The sequence below is a fragment of the Astatotilapia calliptera genome, chromosome 18, assembly GCF_900246225.1.
Source record: "Astatotilapia calliptera chromosome 18, fAstCal1.2, whole genome shotgun sequence".
NCBI classification, from domain to species: domain Eukaryota; kingdom Metazoa; phylum Chordata; class Actinopteri; order Cichliformes; family Cichlidae; genus Astatotilapia; species Astatotilapia calliptera.
The window spans coordinates 34,416,186-34,437,366 of record NC_039319.1 but is presented as its reverse complement, the minus strand read 5'-3'; the positions used below and the strand labels follow the sequence as shown (position 1 = coordinate 34,437,366).

At 38.6% G+C, this 21,181-nt stretch overlaps 1 protein-coding gene across 8 annotated transcripts in view; it reads right to left on the bottom strand.

The window, feature by feature from the left end:
• Positions 1-21,181, bottom strand: part of astn1 (astrotactin 1) — a 483,242-nt gene that overhangs the window by 179,265 nt on the left and 282,796 nt on the right. For all 8 annotated transcript variants that reach the window (XM_026150133.1, XM_026150134.1, XM_026150137.1 and 5 more), the window contains 2 exons: positions 11,371-11,475; positions 3,604-3,792 (listed from right to left, as the gene is read on the bottom strand). In XM_026150133.1, coding sequence (XP_026005918.1) covers positions 3,604-3,792; positions 11,371-11,475 — 294 coding nt within the window. The remainder of the gene's footprint in view (positions 1-3,603; positions 3,793-11,370; positions 11,476-21,181) is intronic.

Here is a 21,181-nt window from a genome sequence, read left to right as displayed (position 1 = left end):
AGTGTTAGCGCTGCCTAAAGGACACCAACCTGCCAACTCTGGAGAGGTGGAGAAAACAGAAACTTTAAAGGCTCCTAACTCAACACATGTTGTCACTGAAATAAATGTTTGTAACATGAAGGGAGCACGATGCTGTTCATGTCTGATCTCTCGTGTGGTAATTGAGGTCATGTGTCTGACAATAGGAAACTCCGATCACAACCTAGTGCAGGCAAGAAAGCGCCATTAATCACCCAGACAAGGCATCATGGCCAAACACATGGAGGCGCACACAGCGACTGACCATGGTTAATGAGCTATGGCAGCGTCTTCACAAACATAACAGATACAGCAGTGACAGTATCGCAATGTGTGTGTGTGTACATTTCTGTCAATGTGTGTTCTTTTCAGGTTCCTGGGTCATAAGAAACAACTGGCGTAAGTCTTCAATTAACTTTACACACCCTGGTACACTATGTGGTTCTTTAACCCTCTGAGCTCCAGTCTGCTGAGCTATAATTCACAGCTGATGCACTGTCGTCTCCAAATATCCTTAAAATAAAGTTCTTTTTTTTATTAAATTTGTACTCATAATCCACACAGAAGGAGAGGCTGTTTTGAGTACAAACTCAAAAGTTTCCCCTTATATTTCAAACAGCAGTATTTCATTAAGTGGGAAAAATGAGATTTTTTATTTTTTTGCATAAAAATGATATTATAATGATGATATTATACAATCAGAGCATAAACTGCATATGCAGTTTATAAAGAAGAAGAGCTCGGAGCTACACCGACGCATAGATGAGAGGACCGCTGCACACTCGGAAAACTGTTTCTACCCTTAGAAGTCCATTATCTGAAGCCGAATTTCATTTCATGTAGTGAGAAAAACACAACAGCAATTTTTTTCTTTAAATTATGTCGTAACTGATTTCATGTTTCACCATCTAAAAATAACGTAGAAGCAGCTCAAATGCAAGTAGCCAGGATGCAGAAAATGATCCACCAAACTGAATTGGGCACATCTTGTATTTGGAGCAAGGGGTGAGGACATGGATCATCAAACTCTCCTGTGAGCTCATTACTCCCCTCCAAAAGGCCAGGACGTTTCCAAGAAGTCAGGAAGAGATTAAGAAAGATGACTCTGATTTCAAGTTTTCTGCCAATGAAATCAATTTCTTTTCCTGGAAGCAGATGGTCCCGGGCCAGACCAAAACTGTTAGCCCTCTTAGATTGAATCATTTCAGTACTTCACAGCACAGCACAATCATTGTGCTCCCATTTGACAGGAATAATAGATTCTGGGTGGATTTTGCACGAGTTCAGACAATTGGATTTTCATTCCCACATGGACTAAATCAGATGGTTTTATGTTGTTTCAACATGGCAGCTCATGACCACAGATGCAGCGGTAGCACTTTTAAAGAAAAGCAAATCATAATTAGAAATGAAAACTACTACTGGGGAATGTTGCTATTTAAAATATTTATTGTTACTCTGTTATAAATATCAAGAATTTTAACATTAATTAATACAATACATTATTTAAAGGTTGTCAATATCTGCTATGTATTCACGCGTAAGCATAAATCTGACGATAATCAATCGTCGTGAAAAAATAACACGGACTACACGAGTCATTTAGCAGCGTCGGCAACTGGCCTGTCAGAAACTGTTAGAAAATGAAGAGTAATCCTCTTTTCCTGATGGCAGAAAAACCCAGTTATTTGATGCCATCTATCAGCGCACAGGTAACTGGGAGTGAACGGTGAAGCGCAGCGGGGGCGTCCTTGGACAAAACAAGGGAAAGGAAGAAAAGTGGTTGGATCAAACAGAGGAAATGACTGCAGACAGTTTGAAGCCACTGGGGTGAAATGGTAAGGCGAGACGGACTATCAGTTATGTCTGCAGCGACTTACTGAAAAACAAGCATGTGCAACAAAGAGATGGGTGGCTGACATATGCTAGCATTTTGAGTAATAAAACCAAAAGGAAAGTCATCGATTCGCTGATTGTTAGACCGTAAAGTAGCAGCGCTGTAAGTGCCTCTGGAGAGGGAAGAAATCACATGTGATAGAACAATGCTGCTTATAGTGCAAAGCCACACCTCAGTCTGTATTTCACTCCTTTACAATTGTGGGCAAAAAAGCACAAAGCTCTAATCTGCATGGATGAATCTTCTCCCTCTGCACAGAAGACAGAAGACAAAGCCTGGAAACTGGTAATTATACAAGTACTAGAAGCTTTCCCGTGATTTTGTCCCTTCCTGTTCAATTTGGCAGCAAATATTGATTTAGCTTTAGTCATAATTTGCATTTTTTGAGTTTTAGTCTAGTTTCAGTAAACTAAATATCCAAAATATAATAAGATATAGTTAAATAAAAATGTATTTAACTATAAATTTTAGTGTAATATTTGCCATGAGATTTGAATTGAATTCAAAATCCTGCTCCTCACATACAAGGTCTTAAATAATCAGGCCCAATCTTATCTTAATGACCTTGTAGTACCATATCACCCCATTGGAGCACTAGGCAGATGGCCCCGCCCCTCCCTGAGCCTGGTTCTGCCGGAGGTTTCTTCCTGTTAAAAGGGAGTTTTTCATTCCCACTGTTGCCAAAGTGCTTGCTCACAGGGGGTCATATGATTGTTGGGTTTTTCTCTGCATGTGTTATTGTAGGGTCTACCTTACAATATAAAGCACCTTGAAGCGACTGTTGTTGTGATTTGCCGCTGTATAAATAAAAGTGAATTGATTTGAATAGATGTGCATGTTGTGTTGTTTTAAAAAGTGTGAAAAATACTAAAAATGAAGCTACAGTCTATCAGTAGAGTCTAAAACTGGCTGTTGGTTTCTAACAGTTGTTTTGCCCCAGTCAGTAATTCATTCAGCATTCAGTTTCCATGCATTCACTCTGTTTCAGAACTTGTCACGTCCACTTTCCAACACACTTTTTCCCCTTAGTCCTGTCTCCTGAAATGTTCCAACCCTTCCTGATTGTACTCAGCTAATGATCCTGCACTGCCTGCTCCTAACCATGTGCCAGGTTTCTTTGTTTTTATGCCTGTATTTAGCATGTTGCCTCAGCCTGCTCTCAATATGTTTGTTGAACAAAAATATCAAAGATTGTAGCCAAGTCCTAATGCCATGCTCTTATTTCTGTGTTTGCATGGTTTATAGGAAAAAGTGTGGCAATTCAAATCCTGTTAAAGACAAACCTAAACAATACTGAAGGGGCATTTCCATAAAACGGTGTGAGAAGATGAAGAAGGATAAAAAAAGACTGCCTTCCTGGAAGACTTACAGTTCTCTACAACCAGTTACGACCAACAAAGAAGCTGAGGCTTTGTTAGAAGAGGTCCCATGTGAGGCTCAAGTGTTTCTCCTGGCAAGCATTTAATGTGCAGCTGAAAGAAGATCAAGGGTTCTACACTTCTAAATTTGTAACATAATCATCCTGTCCACCCCCCACAGGCACCCACATATGCACACACACATACACACGTTTCGATGTATTTTGTGAAAGTGACAATTCAGAAATTTACCAGTGTTCCAGCGTTTTTGTCTTTATTTAAAACTATCATTTGATATGACAACAACAGTGTGTGAGTGTGTATCCATACCTTTGCTTATGTCCTGGTACTCCAACCACAGCTGCCTCTGTACCTGTTTGTTGGGGTACCAGATGGTACAGGACTCCTGGAAGCCATACACTGCCTCCTGCACGTAGTGGTTTCCAAACTCCCTGAGGATGGAGACAAAGTCGCTCCGCTGTGTGGCTCCATCCAGAGAATGAATTGCGGAGCTGAAGGCTGGAAAAAATACGTAGATGTTACAAAAGAACAAAGAAACAGGGATGTCATATTTGCTACGCTACAGCACATCTTCTGCTCAATCCTTAATAGTCATCTTGATAAGCTTCCTTAATGAAAATCCTGCATATTCTCAGAGGACATAACATATATACTGGGTAGTTTTTTCAGTTTATTATATTGTAAGTATTTGTATTCGACCTTGAGTTTGTTTTAATTTTGGTCTTTTGCTACTTTGTCAGGCACTGGGATAATCATTAGTTGCTAAACATTAGCATTTTTATACCATCCATCCATCCATCCATCCATCCATTATACAAAATACTAAAATACTTAAAGGTCAGTGTTGGGATGGTGCAGACATTAGCACAGGCAACATAATGTATCAGCAAGCCAGTCACTAAAACCATTAAAAGTAAGTATAAACAGAGGTGATATAATTTACAATATTGTGCAAAAGTCTTGAGCAATTTATTCTTCTAAAAACATACTTCCAGTATAAAAACAGAATATACGGTAAAAATAAAGGATATACAATTCTAGCAAGCTTGGAAGTCAGGACTTGGTGTGACCGCCTTTGTTCTTCAACAGAGCCTGAACTCTCCTAGGCAAACTCAGTGTGGAGCACCAGTGTGTTACGCATAAAGGCAGGCTGCAAGTGGAAAGTTGGAAAGTGGTAACAGGAAAAAGCAAGAATCAGGGAATTTAGAATTCTGACAGTCAATGCGAGTTTAAAAAATGTCCATATACATTGTTACCATGATAACCCTTATTATGTGATAAGTTAAGTTTAAAATATTCAAATTGTGGTTATAACAAGATCATGGCTATGTGATTACTGGCAGCTACGGTTTTTTCTAAGTTTCTATTTTTTGCCATTTTTAATCCACGTTTGTCTCACTTATTTAACATCACAAACTATTTAAAATTACAGTGGGTGAAGCAGGAGTGTCTGTCAGGTGTCTGGCACCAAATGTCTTAAAAGGGTTTAGTGAACTTCTGAGCCAGCTGCTTACTATTCATGAACCCTTTTAACCAAACAGTGCTGATTATCCACAGTGTCCTCACACGGACATGAGAGCCCTGCCTCACTTCCAACTGGTCACATATGGATGCTCGGTCTGGAGCAACTGACGCACGTTTGAATGCACTAGGTACCCTTCACAGTCATTTATCAACATGCAGAGTGGGCTTATTGGAAACCAAACCATGACATTTCCTAAACCTAACCTAGTGATTTTGGTGCCTGAAACTAACCAAACAGTGTGTAACAACACATCTCCCACACAAAGCCTGCAGTGTCCTGATAACCAGTCAGTATTAACACTGCAGCATGGGAGACAAAACTGTACACTTATTTAAGCTGTGAGCACGAACGCATTCAAACAGAATACAGAATAAATGTTTCAAATTTGTCACTTTGAACTGCAACTTTGTCTTTATTTTTATATTTGCAGTGTTTTCTTGGGTGTGAATCCTTGTATTGGTAACTATGGAAGTAAAGGTAGATGTTAAAACATAAGTACAGAGTCGCTGTGAAACAGAAACAGCAGCTACACACAAATTTGTCTAAGCTTTGGTAATATTGGTAATTATTCAAGCTATTCATAGTATAGATTTGTTATAGCAGCAAAGTGCCTGATTGCATTGACATTTTTTTGACATGTGTTATCCATATTTCAGATTAAATAGTCTGTTTTAACAATAGAAATAATCAAGGCTTAGATATATTCACCATGCAGAATTTTAGAAAGTAGTATGTTTTTGAACAAACTATGTTTTGTCAGTTCCTCTGTGATCCACTGCTCAAAACAACAGTCAAGAATGAATGTGATCAAATTTAAAATTCCTTTTTTATCATAAAGAAACTGGCACATATCACAAGGTCTTTGGACCCTGGAGCAGCTCACAACTTTTACGGGTTAATTCAAAAACTGCTACTAAAAAAAAGTGAAAATCAAAAGCTATGACTAACTCAATTCAATTCAGTTTTATTTACACAGCACCAAATCACAACAAAAGTCGCCTCAGGGCGCTTTATATTGTAATACATACAGAGGAAACCCAACAATCATATGACCCCCTATGAACAAGCACTTTGGCGACAGTGGGAAGGAAAAACTCCCTTTTAACAGGAAGAAACCTCCAGCAGATCCAAGCTCAGGGAGGGGCGGGGCCATCTGCTGCGACCGGTTGGGGAGAGAGAAGGAAGACAGGATAAAGACATGCTGTGGAAGAGAGCCTCCTACTTCTAATATAGTTTATGTGTTTTGTGTTTTGACAATAAGTCATTAAGCAACCAACCGGTCTTGTTTTTATTTAAATGCTGGGTAAGACTGATTACTTGTGTTACCTTTAACCTAATTTTAAATAGAAAATGTATCATTCTTTGATGTTCTACAGGAACTTATCACAAATCAGGCTGTTTCTCTTTTTTAAAAGTGCCATCATCCACAATAAAAAACCCTCTGAGTTAATGGTGCTTTTCTTTTCCCTTAGAGTAACTGAAACTCTCTTGGAGGCTTTTGGTACTCGATCTTAAACTGGAATGACAGGTTCTTACCCAAAGTGTCAAAGAACTACTAAAGAACTGCCGACTATAAATACAATCTAAATTCTAAATGAGCTGTTACAATGACTCTGTAGTTTTTGGTGATGAGTTAAATGCTAATGCTCTTATTTTAGTGATTTCACACTGGGTTAATGGTGACTGGTAAAAAGGAAAGCATGAAATGACCATGTGTTTACTGAAATTCCCACTCATTAAAAACTGGAAAACAAATCTGCAAAAGCAGTTTTATCATTATGATTTCCAGGAGAAGCCGTATCAATATGTCAGCAATCATGCTCACTCACTCTTACTTCTTCTCTAAAATTAAATTAGGAGCCCACTGAAGTGCGAGCCAGAGAACGCAGTGAGGATGAGCGATGAGGGCTCTGCTATCAGATGTAAAAATCAGTACCCTCACCCCTCCGGTGGCTGTTGAAATATGATGAGCTAAAGAGGGAAATGGGAGTAAAAAAAGATGGAGGCTGTTGAGTCGCTTCTGAGTGAAGAGAAAATAGAAAGTGTATCCTCAGCAGAAGTGGCAGCCACTTTCAAACCACAGCAGCACCATTGGAAATGCATTAGAGGTGCCGTGGCTGTATTTACAGTGGGGTGCCTTCACTTATCAGAGGGGAAACTATTTATGATAGATCTATGAATAATGCATGCACTTAAAGCATGACAAAAATCCAAATTATCAAATGATCCTCCTGTTGGCCAGGCAGAAAGATTGAAGTCAATATTTAAATATTTACTTTACCCTTAAACGCACTGACAACAAAACAACTACAGCGATACAGGGTGGTAAAGATAAAAGAGAGACACCGATTATATGTGTTTATTTTTAGTTATTTTTTTATTTATACAGCTAGTGTTGAAAAACCCATCAGGGTTTCAGTATAATCCCTGACGTGACAGCGAATAGGAGCAGCCTTCAGTGAAAGTATTGCTTGACTAAGTACCTATCCACAGTTATCTTACTCTATGAAGTTTGCATGGCAGGCACTGTCAGGATGACTCGATCTTACTATGGCAGCGAAGCGGTTTGATATATGACAGACTATTAGAGAGACAGAGAAAAAGACAAGCACAATTCTAATTGCATGCATATGTCTGTATACTGACCTCCTTTCTGGGTACCCATCAAATCAGCCAGCTACAGTAGATCTTAATTAGTATTTAATAATAATAACTAATAATAGTCATATTTGAACGTGACATCCAGTTTTTAATTGAAGCTTTAACATCAAACCACAACTGCCTCAAGAAACATCTGAGCTTTAAAATATGATCATGTGAGGAAATGAGTGAGAAACAAATGCAGCGTTGGGTGTAATTTATTAAAAAGTAACACATTTCTGAGGTTGTAGCCATTACTGTTACAAAATAAGTTATGACAACACAGTATTCTTTTTCAAAACTACACTAATTTGTATAAGCTACAATTAAGTTAAGTGCTTGCTGAAGCTATATCGGTTATATAAGCTACATTAATTGAAACTTTTTCCTTTGTTACAAACTTGTATGTATTTATACCTCAAACTACAGCTGGGCAATAAAACGATACAAATAATTATTATGCAAAAACGTTTCCTGATAGCAATATGAAACATGGCTAATATAAGGCTGACAGAGCTGATGCTATCCATGTTTGGATCAAGACCGTGAAACCCCGACGAGTGCCACACCGAACCAGGCATGTGGTTGGAACAGAGTTAGAGCCATATCAGTTTCAATCGTTTTTTTGTCCCTACAATTAAAAAAAGTATGTTTCTATCGAAAAACTAGACTTTTCATTTTTTATATTAGGAGCTCGTGTTTTTTCTTTGAAACTGTAGATTTCCAGTTCACTTGTTTTCTTATGTAACACTTGAGGCTTTTGCCTGTTGTGAATTAAGATTTTGGCGTATGACACATTACCATGTTGTTTATTATTATTATTGTTATTATTATTATTATATTTTAATATTCTTTATTTAAAACACAGCCGCACACTGTTAAAGTACATGTACAACTTGACAAACAATTTTGGTTTAAGCAATATTTGGACCAAAATTAACCTGACATGTTCACATTTAGGAGTGAAAAAACCTTTAAGCTTGACAGAAAAAGTCTTTTGATTTCTATCGTGACATATATCATTCTCGACTGATATGACAATAACGTTATCGTGATAAGAATTGTTTCTATATCGCCCTCAATGTGACGCCAGGTGCAAACTTTATTTATACAGCTAGATTTTGTGGGAAGTAGCTTTAATGTCACAGATGACAACAGACCTAAAAAGCTATTGTCAATGAGCTTGGGTTTGCTTTTGCACAGCTGACGGTGTGTCTCATCAGACTTTAATCTTCACTTATCACACTGTGACATTCCAACCTCTCTCCTCCTACAATGAATAAAACTGTTTAACGTGTCTATTCCTTCGGGCTCTGCTGGTTATGTGATTTCATTTTCTCGGGCTATGAGGCATTAACCTCACCTTAAACTTTAGCACCCCATTATCAGGCCTGACTGTGCGTGCTCGTACAAAGGCCACCGTTTTATGTGAACTGTTACCAACCTTTGCTGTTACTGCTAGAAAAACATGTTTACGCCGTTTTATTCGGATTTAGTTTGGACCGGTGCATTCGGCCTCTAGATATTACTCGATATTCAATTAGCTGCAAGTTTTTTCAGCTGATCAAGAACTTGAGGTTGTAATTACATTTATATTTTCTGGTTGTGCTTTCTGAGTCGCTTGTTAGTTTGCACCCTTTTAAAATTAACACTTTGTATCTAATTAGGTACTTAATTAAAAGGAACTCGCCCCTCATTCATTTATTTTCTTCAAGCAGTGCGGCGGAACAGCTCCGCCACGATCAGCCAATAACTGACTGTTTTTAACTTTGCAACATGGGTTTCATGTTATATAAAGGATGCAACTGAAACCATATGATGCTACTTTGGTCTAAAAAATTCAACATTGACATGAGATATTTAGACCTCATTGTGCTCAGTGTGCTTTTCTTGATGGATACTGGGACTGTGTTGTTGTGTTGAACTTTTTGTGTTTGTTACAGGAGATACGCATATATAAAAATTAGGGGTGCAACGATACTCGTATCGATATTGAACCGTTCGATACAGTGCTTTCGGTTCGGTACCCCTATGTATCGAACAATACAAATTTTTTTATTTATTTTATCAACTTTTCTTCTGACGATGCTGTCTGTGTTGAGCGCTCAGTGGATCTGCGTTCGACTACTCCGCCTAGGCTGCACTGTTGAGCGCAGATCCACTGAGTGCAGCGCAAGCTAGCAAGACAGAAGCTAAGCTCCTTGCAACATGGCAAGCTGAATCTCTCCCACCCTCATTCAGATCTGGCGTTTGGAACTATCTTGGTGCTCATGTGACGTATGACCCTGAAGGTAAGCGCGTCATGGACAAAAGTAAAACAGTATGTCAGATGTGCCACGCAATGCTCAATTTGTGGGAACTAGTGTGTTAGCGCAGTTAGCTCGTTAACGTGTTGACGCCGTCCAGCCCCATGCACGGGGCGATCCGCGGTAGCTCGTTAACGGAGATTTGCCTTGTTGTGGCGTTAACGTCATTTCAGATTAACGCTGACAGCACTAGTGGGAACACAACGAATATGACTGCACATTTACTCCGACATCATCCTAGTGCAAAGACAAGTGGAAGCAGACAAAAACAACAAGCACGCATGCTACAAACTTTACCCGAGTCATTTAGACAGCCGTTAGCGCATGATTCTCCTTATGGGGACCTGATATGTTTAATATGCTGCTGAGAATATAGCCCAGAAGAAGCGTATAGTATAGCTTTTATTTTGGAAAGAGCCATTTCTCTGTAATAAACTCTCTTTTCCAAAGATGAGTGATTTCTCGATCTGATACTGTTAGGATGCCTGGGTCGTTGACCTAGGGTTTTGAGTTTATTGTATTATTTATCATTTCTATTCTTTGGTTTCTTCGTTAGAGTTATGTCTTATGTTTTGTCTCTGTGTAATCCTTAGTTGCTGTCTCCCCTGTCTGCTATATCCCCGTGTCCAGTCAGTGTCTGTGTCTGCCCTGGTCCCACGTCCCTGTTCCCTCTGTTGCAGTGCCTGCGTGTGAGTCTGTGTCTTTAGTTCAGTCTGTGTTATGTTTCCTGTTTTATTTTGAAGGTCCATGTCTGATGTTAATGTATCTGGTTTCGCTTCCCCTTGTCTCATTAGGCCTGATTTGCCCCAGCTGTGTTTCCCTCCTGTTACCCATTCCCTGATTGCTCCCTCTGTGTATTTAAGCCCTGTGTTTCTCTGTGTCCGTGTTGTGATCTACCCTCGTTTATGCTGTGTGTTCTGTCTGCCTGCTCATGTAAGTTTATTTGGATTTTTGTTACGTTTTGCCATCTAGCAATAAAAGCTGAGTTTTGAAATATACTTTTGCGTGCCGTGAGTCTGCACTTTGGGTCCTATTCCTGCCTGCACACAGCGACACCTGACAGATTTTTTTTTTATTATTATTATTTTGTTGTTTCAGCAACATTAAATTTAAAAACTGTACTTTTGAGTAAAAATATATATTTATAATTTTAATAAATGACAAATTAAAAAGGCATGAACATTTTTTTTGTATCGAAAAAATATCGAACCGTGACACCAAAGTATTGAACCGAACCGTGAATTTTGTGTATTGTTGCACCGCTAGTAAAAATATATAAAAGTTAAAAAAAAAAAAGTTAAACAAAAAAGTGTCTTTTTAATATTGTTAATGATTGCCTTAAAGCACAAGAGCAGTGTTTACATAAATGGCTTAATTTGCATTTAGAATTCAAGACCCAGGTTGTGCAACATGAAGTTCAGCTTTAAATGCATCTAAAAATGACAGTAAAAAAAGATGGCAGTCTGCCAGCTAATCACATTTCTGGTTAAAAATTAACCATTAAGTAACTGCTAGATTACGATCCTGCTCCTCTCAGTGGAGACCGAAGCAAGGTTACTAACAATATAAATAAAGAATCAGTAATATAAGCTCGGTGTGATTTACCTTGAGAGAGGACCCATTGATTGAGTTTGACGTGATAGAGCACAGAGCGAAGATTCCAGTGCTGAACGAGCGGATAACCAGACACCTCGCTGTAGTTCACCATACCTGCAATTATACACACATAAAAAACACACTTCCTGTAAAACAAAATAAATAAAGCAAAGAAAACTATAATATTTTTGTGTTATTTACTCCCACAAAGCAGAGGAGATTGCAGTTTTCAGTGCAACATCAAAGGGTGGCCCTATATTTCATTCTTGTTTACTTTACCTGAAAAATCAGGAAGGAAATGCAATAAATATGAATAATATCTTAGATGACGGGAGAACAGGCTCCAGTTTAAGATCAAGAGAAACAACCTGCATCTGCAGCTACCTGCTACTTAGAAAAAAAAAGGAAATGGCAACATTAGCATTTATTCAGAAATATGGTAATATACTGAACTCCTTTAAGTATAAAACGCATTCATTCTAAAGTAAGACTATGTTAGTATCTGTCACACAGCAAACTTTTACATCTTGGGGCCAAATATCAAACAAATATTGTGAGTTTCTGAAGCTCTTTATAATGTAAGTTCACACAGTGTTCACATTATATGAGAATTTTTATTTCTTGAAACCTGCCTGCTGTTTATCATAAAACAATCATAGCAGATTGAATATTTACTCATAAGACTAAATAGCTTCATCGCAAATTCTTTTTTTATCTCAACTGTTGATTCACTTTGAATTTGCACTAAACACTAAAAGTCTGTAATAACTCCTAATTAGCCTCGTACAAAAAGGGCAATTACCCATAATTCAGTGTATTCTCTTTTATGACCCGTGTCCTCTGTATGACAATGATAGGCTGTGGTTTATGCATAACTAGAAGTGATTCAAATAACTTCTCTTATACTCAGACACAACAATAATTTCTGTTCAAGTCAACCCCCCGAAAATTAATGAGATTACAACTTATCTTTCATTTTAGTTGATGTATTAATAAAATCTATTAAGACAAAAGTATTACCATTTGAAAAAGAGATAAGGTCTCATGGCATAACAGAGAAAATAGTATACTCAGTGTGATTTTTAAAAGGGTGGATGAAAGTTTCCTAATTAGTTAACTATTTATGTTGCTACATGTTTTTCACTAACCATACAAGTTTCCAGTGTTTTTTCAACTTTAAGGCTTATTAGTTTATTTGCAAATCAGATCAACTTGTCCTTCGCATTAAAATCATGTAAAAACCAAAAGAAAACCTAAACAAAAGGTAAAAAAACCTGAAGTGTCGTGTTATTTCTGGTCATCCACTTTAGTCTGCAGAGTTTTTAAAGTCATTTTGTACAGCAACAGAATATTGCTTCTAAGAATTAATATGCCAGACATTCAAAGTTTTCTTCTGTGCTAACAAATAAACACAGGATTGATTGAGTTTGGTAATGTGTTAATTTCGTTATATGCTGCTAGGAAAACAGGAAATAGTTGTAGCAATTTAATGAAAGCTGCAAATATACATGTAAATACAGTTTTGTACAATTCTAACCAGCTTGCAAGACAATATTTGGTATGGCCACCTTTGTTCTTCAGCATAGTATAAACTCTCGTAAATATGTGTTCCTCTTCCTCTTCAGGCTTCTTGAAGGCTGTTCAAAACTCTTCTTTGGATGTTGGCTGCTTTTTGTTCCATCCTCTGTCCAGATGAAGATGGATGGCTCTGGGGGGGCCAGTCCATCATTGACGGTGTTCCATTGTGCATTTAGCTCTACCCAGTTATGACCTTGCTTTGGGATCATTGTCTTGTTCAAAAGAATGGAGCTGCTGCCAACCAGATGCTTAATAAAAGGTTCTGCACAGTGGATCAAAATCTGACCTTTTCTGTGTATATAACCACGACGAGCCACGACAGAGCGGAGACAGCATTTTACAGATGGCTATAGACACTGTCGTACCTCCTGACCTCCTTCATATAAACCGATAGTGATTTCAAAAACGTCTAATTCTGATATATCTCTGCATAAGACCTTTTCAGTCCAGTTCTCGTGTAATTTGGTATACCACAGCATTTCCTTCTTGTTTCCCTTGCTTGAATGACTGGCTTCTTGACAGCCACCCTTTCACTGAGACCATTTCTAATAAGACTATGGCAAACTGTAGATCGATCAGTGAATGGTCATATGGTTCTCTCCAGTCAGGTCTTTGCTCGATTTTTTTTTTTCCCCTAATGTTTTATTTTTTATGTTTAAGGACATGACTTTCAGATACTTTACATTTGCTGTAGATAAGTTTAGGTCTGCCACGTCTTCTCTTGTCCTTCACTTTTCCAGTTCCCTAAAAATGTCACACTGCACATCATGCTTATATATCCCAGTCGTCAGTTTCTCCTTGAGAATCAACTTGCTGATGCGGAAATGCTATTTTATGCCTGTCAAACTGTGTTATTATTTCATATGCACAAATAAGGACTCCAGCTTGTTGGCTAATAAATGAATCCGAATAAATCAATACCCAATTTGAAGGTTTTTCATTTATGCAGATCTGTGTGCATTTTGCCAGATACCTCAGAGTGCTCGAGCACCTCGGTGTAGCTATGTGTCGGAGTGCCATCAGTTGATATTTTTCATGCTGCTATTTTTTTCACACAGCATTCATTTACAGGTCAGTATATTACATATACTGATAGTCTCATTTAGCTTTCCCTGCTGACACCGTCTGCCCGAAAAAGTCACCCATGTGCAAACGTTTGTTTTTCTTTTGTTTTATTTGTATTTTTCATTTTGATCCACCGCACAGTTTATCAAATGCTGTGCATGCTCTTCGCTCCCTGACTGCCGATCTGCTGGCTTATCCAAGGCAAGAAATAGTTGGTGGCAGATAAAGCACAGCACATAGACATGGAAATGAGCCTGCAATGGCACACATGACAACGTAGAAACATTTATCGAGTACCACAGTGGGAAAGACCTAGATGCAAGAGAACCACAATTAAAGAATGAATCGAGCTTTTTACTGATCAATTATAAATTACAGTTTGTGATGGAGCACACATAATCTAAGGGAACGAGATGTTAAGTGAATATATAATCTTTGTCTCTTCTCTGTTGGGGATCGTGAAAATGAAATAGTTTGATTACGCAAAAATTCTTTAGCCCTCGTTGTGAATAAAGCGTCTGCCTGTCCAGTGGCAAGACACCCTTAGTTAAAGATAAGAGTGCCAGATCAGGCCTTTAACATCACTAATATCAGACCATAAACAGATCTGCTGAATATAAATCACCCAGAATCCCATGGCAACTGACAGCCATGTCATGTTGCATCAGTGGGATTACGGCAATACATCACTGTGACTGCTCCCACGGTGTTTGCAAGCACATTCAGAAGGTATCTGAATAGTGCTGTGGACTGAGACGCATATCCTGCAACTGCAGACACCGTAGAGGCAAAGACATGGAGGGAAAGAGAAGAACTGTGTGTCGGTGTGTGTGCATATGAGGTTGCCTGTGTGCTTTGGAGAGAAAAAGTGCACCTATTTTATGAAAAGGTGAGAGGGTAACAATAAATGATGACTAGGGAAAAAGGATGTCTGCATTCGCCAGTGAAGGGTGGAGGTGCATGCGCACGGCAAAGAAATGAAGACATATCAGTAACCAGCGTGAAGAATTTGTGATGCATATTGTGGAACTGAAATTGGCTGGGACACATCTGTCACCTTTCTGAGGACGAACTTTTTTGTCCCTTGTATGGAAGGCTAGCTAGAGATCATCATACTTCATTTCACCATTTAAAGTGTAACAGCAGGTTTAGAAATTGGGGGGGAAAGTACTGAAGGTGCAGATGTGTTAACTTTACAGAAATTGTGACAAAGATTTGAACAGAAACAGCTTCTTAGAGGTGTCTAGAACAGCAGATGCAAGGGTTTTTCTGATCTGACATCCACAAAGACACCATCAAGACAAGCTGATCTGCACCTCTGACAGTTCAGCCCCTCAAAATCTTTTAAAATGACACATACAAAAGCTTTGCTTTATTTAGAAGTGAATTTGGTTTTGTTTTTCTCTCCAAAATATCAGGATAACTTATGGTGCACACTTTTTGTCACTGACTTTCAAAAGCCAAAATACGATCAAATACATTAAAGGTTAGTAGTTAGGGTTAGGCCAACAAGTAGTTGTTGTGACACAAACTAGTTAAGGATCAGATAAACATTCATTTTTATGATAATAGAGTTTATATTTTTGTCTGATCCCAGATCATTTTTGATTCTGTGTCAGATTAAATGTTAGCGAGGTATGAATTCCTGCACTGATAAGTCCGAGGCACGTGATAAAGTACGCTCTGAATCACAGCTTTCTTTCTCAGTTATGCATGCTGTGTGGAAATAACCTAAAAGAAGGAAAAAATACAGATATGTTGAATAAGGACACGTTAGTCTTTCTGTTGAAATGTTATCAACTCCACTACACATTATAAAACAATTAAACTGTCATGCCCAGGGTCAATACTCAATCGTGATTAGGGATGGGTATCGAAAACCGGTTCTTGTTGAGAACCGGTTCCCACTGTTTCACTTCCTTGAAATTGTTTGCCATTTTTGCAAACGATTCCCTTATCGATTCCAGTCGCCCCGAATGACGTCACCATGTTGCGGAGCGTCATTTACCTGGCAGGAAACACGACGCGTAAGCGGCTCAAACACTCAAAAGTTTGGTTATACTTTACGAGAACGGATGACAACAGGGCAACTTGCAATACTTGCAAAGTAGATATTTCATTTAAGGGAGGAAACATTAGGAATATGCAAAAGCTCACAAAACAACGCGATGACCTTAAATGAATGTCGTGTTTTTAATTCCGCTCCGGACTCGTGAATCTCAACCCAGCAGCAGCGGTAACGTTTGCACGTCCTCTCCCGTTAATGCGGCAGGTAAATAATCAACTAACAGCGCATATTATGTTAGCGCGATCTGCCTTATTACAAACCTGCCATTACTGTGCATTTAGGTGACCATGATGAGAGAGACAGACAGAGTCTGGCTGGCGCTCGCTGGCAGTTGTCGCTGCAGTCTACCGGCAGCGTCTCCTTTCAGGCCAGGATAGACGAATGTCACCGAGCAGTGACTCAGTTTGTGGTCAAAGGCTTGCACCCGTTTGCCACAGCAGATGATTTTCAGTAAGTGAATGTGTTTAATTGTAGGCAGGGACATTACTGGATATTCTTGTGTAATTGCTACAGAATAATTTATGTTATACTTTATTATTGCTACAGAAGAATATTTATTTTATTGTTTTACATTTACAATTTTTTGTCCTGGGGAGCCTGTGACACCACATTGAAGAGCTGTAGGCTGGATCTCTTAAGATGTCACTGTTGGGTTTGTAAGGCCATGTTACTCCTAAATTTCTATCTTGTTCAAAGAGATGATATAAAACACAGTTCTAAGCTAATCGACCTTAGTGTTCTCCTTTTTAAAATAAGAATCGATAAGAGAATCGATAAAGAATCGTTAAACAGAATCGAAAATGGAATCGGAATCAGGAAAATGTTATCAATACCCATCCCTAATTGTGATGTTTTATCTTTTGTGTGATTGAGTTGAACTTAGTATAAAATAACAATTTTAGTTTGGAAAACCATCCACAGCTCCAGGAAATATTCATTTTCAGCTGTGCCGTTCAATATTATAGGTATGGGTAAGGATCAGACTGTAATTAGGGGTCCATTATATACATGTTCAGCAATAGCTTTGAGTCAGAATGGTTTTCATCTTCATCATGTTATATCATAATCATATTATCCTAAAAACTGCCAAAAAAACTTATAGATAAATTTGTACCTTCTACTGTCTTGCATGTGTCATAAGAGATGTGCAAATCATTGCATTCAGTTTGCAAAATAAATTAAATATTATTAGAGGGCAATTGTTGTGAGGCTTTTGCTTTGACTGCTGACTTGTACGTTTGAGAAAAGGTCTAAGTGGAAGTGGTCCTGGTGCAAAAGGAAGCTGGACCTGTCTAAAAAATAACAGAGAAACTGAAGAGCGAATGCAACGGTGTTTCTTTTGAGAATAAACATCAACACATAAATTAGATATGAAGTATGACGATTGTTGTGTACAAGGCCAGTAACAGTTCCTCTACAAGGGTGCTGTGAAAATGCAACATTTGGCAGAGGCTTGACACCACGTATGAACTTGATGAATAAGCCTCTAAATGTGATGTTCCTGCATTGTCCTCACCTTCAGCTACATCCATTTATCCCCTCTTATGGGAAATGGCTCCCCGGAACGATAGATATATTCCCCGGCACCACGAGAGCGAGAGCGCTCTACTACATAACCTCCCCATCCCCATCTCCATCCCCCGCCTCCCTTAGTAAAAATGAATAACAAGCCTAAAACATATACTGTAGTGCAGCGTATTCTTCTTCTTGCTGAAAGGCCTTGTCTCCCTTTTAGCCCTGGGGTGCTCTGCTCTCATTGTCTGACAGAATGATTAATTTGACTGAACTTCACTTTGCAAACATCCCAAGTTCACAGTCTCTCTGCACGCAGCCTTTCACAGAAGCAGCTTGCTCAGGGCCGCGCTGTGTACGAAGGCTGATTTCCTGTGTAAAAATACAACGGGGGAAATTTTTCTTATTAAGACCACACTGGGGAAAATAATCTTAAAAAGTAAAAAACAAAAAAAACAAAAACGAAACAACAAAACCTGCCGAAAAACAGCAAACCTCAGCTGAGGTGAAGGTCCAGCTAAGCACAAGTTAGCTGTGCATACATTTACTGCTGTAGTTAACTACACTCTGTAACTTGAGTGCTTTCTCTTCTGAGAGACACATTATATTTTTCAAACCACCACACTACACAGATACTGCTGCCGTGGCAGTTTAAGCTCAAGTAACATTTTGACACTTGAAGCATACAATAAATCATAAATGTGCTGCATTGTTTCGCTTACAACGAAAAACAAAAAACGCTGAAAACTTTATATCCTCGGACATCTTCAAGTTTCCAAAACTGCATCCATACATTTCAGCACTAATCAGCACTCTGAGCTTTATGCAGTTGGGAGACAGGTGCCCCAGAGGGCAGCACAGATTTCTTGGATAGTAAAAATTAGAGATGGCACGATACCACTTCTTTATGTCCGATACCGATATCATAAATTTGGATATCTGCCGATACCGATATGAATCCGATGTAGTGTATTTTTTAATCAATAAAACTGTTTTTTTTAATATATTGCTGCATTTTGTATAAGTTCATACTCAAGTTTAAATAAACAACAACACTAAAGCTATTCTGTAAAAAATACACTGCACCCAAAATATTTCATAGTTCAGCAACACTGATCAATCTAATAAAGTTAAACCTGCTCCATCCTCCCTATTCTGGTATTTTAAAGAGTACTTAGCAGAAATATTAAGCAACCTAACTAATAGGGTTGCAAACTCCCAGCAAAAAATAATAGGGAACCCCCCTCCACCTCATGATGCTTAATCGAAGTAATCAACTTTAATTTGATGCAGTGTGAAAAAAATGCACATAAATAAATTATTTTTCAAGAATAATTAAATAGATTCAACATCTTTCTTCAACAGAACTGCAGACTGCACAGATGGTTCCCAAAGGAAAAAGTACTATAGCTTACTAGGGTATATTAGACTTAACAGTTACTATATACAGTAATGGACTTCTATACATTTTACATCAGATTAAAACTTTGGGTGTAAGATTCGGATAATTATTTATTAAAAGCTCGACATTTTAAATGAGAATAAGAAAGAAAAGTATGTCTTTGTGCCCCCTTTTCCCTGTTAATGCCCTATCAGCCCCCCTGGCTAAACTTTGCTAGATCCGCCCCTGCACAGTTACCAGCGTCAGCTACGTAGAAAAAGATCCTGGTGTAGAAAGTAATATTAAATAAATTCTAACAACAGCTTATCAAGCTTAAACGTGCTGCTGCTGTTCAGCCGCTGGTTTCCTCTTTCTGGCAGGAAGTGAGCCAAAAACAAACAAGAGAGACGGACTCGCGACAGAAAAGCCGATCAGCTGATCATTGATCAGTTTCACGATTGAAGTAGCAGCAAGAAGAGGCAGTCGCTCCATATATCGGTTGTTAAACTTAACGCTGGAATGCTTTACAAACATTCAGAGATGAACTTACACACTTGCTTTACTTCTCTCTCGGATCACTTCCTCGGAGATGAAATGCTGGTTTGGTAGCGAGGCTACAAATACACACAGCCGCTCTATCACGTGAGCACACTGCTCCGACGTGCTACGGTTATGAGCCGAGTTACGCCGTGTCGCAAGTTTTGTGAGGTGCTTTTTTGATATTTAATGGATCGGATTACATTTTTTATTTCTCTCTGATATCCGATCCGGTAATTTACATCAGTATCGGACCGATACTGATACGTAATATCAGATTGGTCCATCTCTAGTAAAAATCATTAATCCCCCACTGTCAGAGGCTTAAATGTAATTGGACAAATTCATAATAATGGTTTTTGGGGAATTCTTTTCAAGCAACGACTGAAGTCTGGAGCCTGTGGACAAAGACTGACTTCCCCCTCCTGTGAGGATTTTTCTTTGGGGTCTTTCTGTCTTCAGTTTTGTCTTTCTTGCTTGGGTTGATACAAAGTGAATGAATTGGACACTGCAGAATATATCCCTCTTTTATACCTCTGAAAACAGCTGGTTTGCTTTTGCTTTTGGGTCACTATCTACGTGAACCTTGAAGCGCTGTCCATCTGAGCAGAAAGTACAGCTCTTTACACTCCACAATTCATCTGTCTGCTTCTGTCTTCTGCCACATCATCACTAAACACCTCCGACTCGGTGCCATCAGACGTTATGCATGCCCGTGCATCACATTGCATACACCGTGCTTTACAGGTGTTGTATGCACTGGATGAATATGGTGGAGATGGATAATGAAATGTATACGTCCTGGCAAGTGTTCCGTCTCAACTCACCATTTCAATCTTTTTCTTCTCAGAAGATTCTGAAGGGTTTACTTGACAGAAACTGCTGTTGCTTGCATTAGTCTGATGGACTTATTTAGTTTTTGCAGCCTAAAGATGTTTCCCATTTCCTGGCACTGAAATCTGCTTTCACTGCTTATTGTGGATTCACACTAACAGATTCCACATGCAAATGCCCCAATTGTGTCAGCAACTCCAGACCTTTAACCTATAAATTACATTAAGAACTAACAAGGAAATAGTTCATGTCTCTCAGTGAAATCAGCCGTTGAGTGAATTGTGCAATTACATTTTTCCCTTTGAAACAGGGGCATGGGAATAAAAACAGCAGTAATTTCCTGATGGAACTTGGTTGCAATTTTATTTGTGTAACTGTTCTCAAAAGTTGAAATTCTGCACTTTTACTCCATACTCACCATCCAACTGTAACTCGAATCATTGTTGGTACATAGATTAAATAGCAAAAATTGTCTCAGTGTCAAAAGATAGATGTTTATGCCTTTTAAATGATACATAAACTTCATAAGAGAAACTGAAAATACAGAAACTTGCCTTAGATGACTTCTTTCCTACTTGCTGTGTTGACTCATCTGAATGCTTTACATTAATCTCGTGTTTGACTGCATTATATTTAATCTCATTAGTTTTGTTCATTACAATGAAATAATGTAGGAGCAAATTGTGGGATGTACCTTATAATACAACTCAATCCAATAAATCAAAAAGGAACCACAGGGTCTCAGTGTCACAGCGCTGCTGCGATGATTGCAGTGCTGTTCACTATTAATAATACAAAGGCAGGAATGCTCACGCTTACTGCATCACACATGGACTTGAACAATG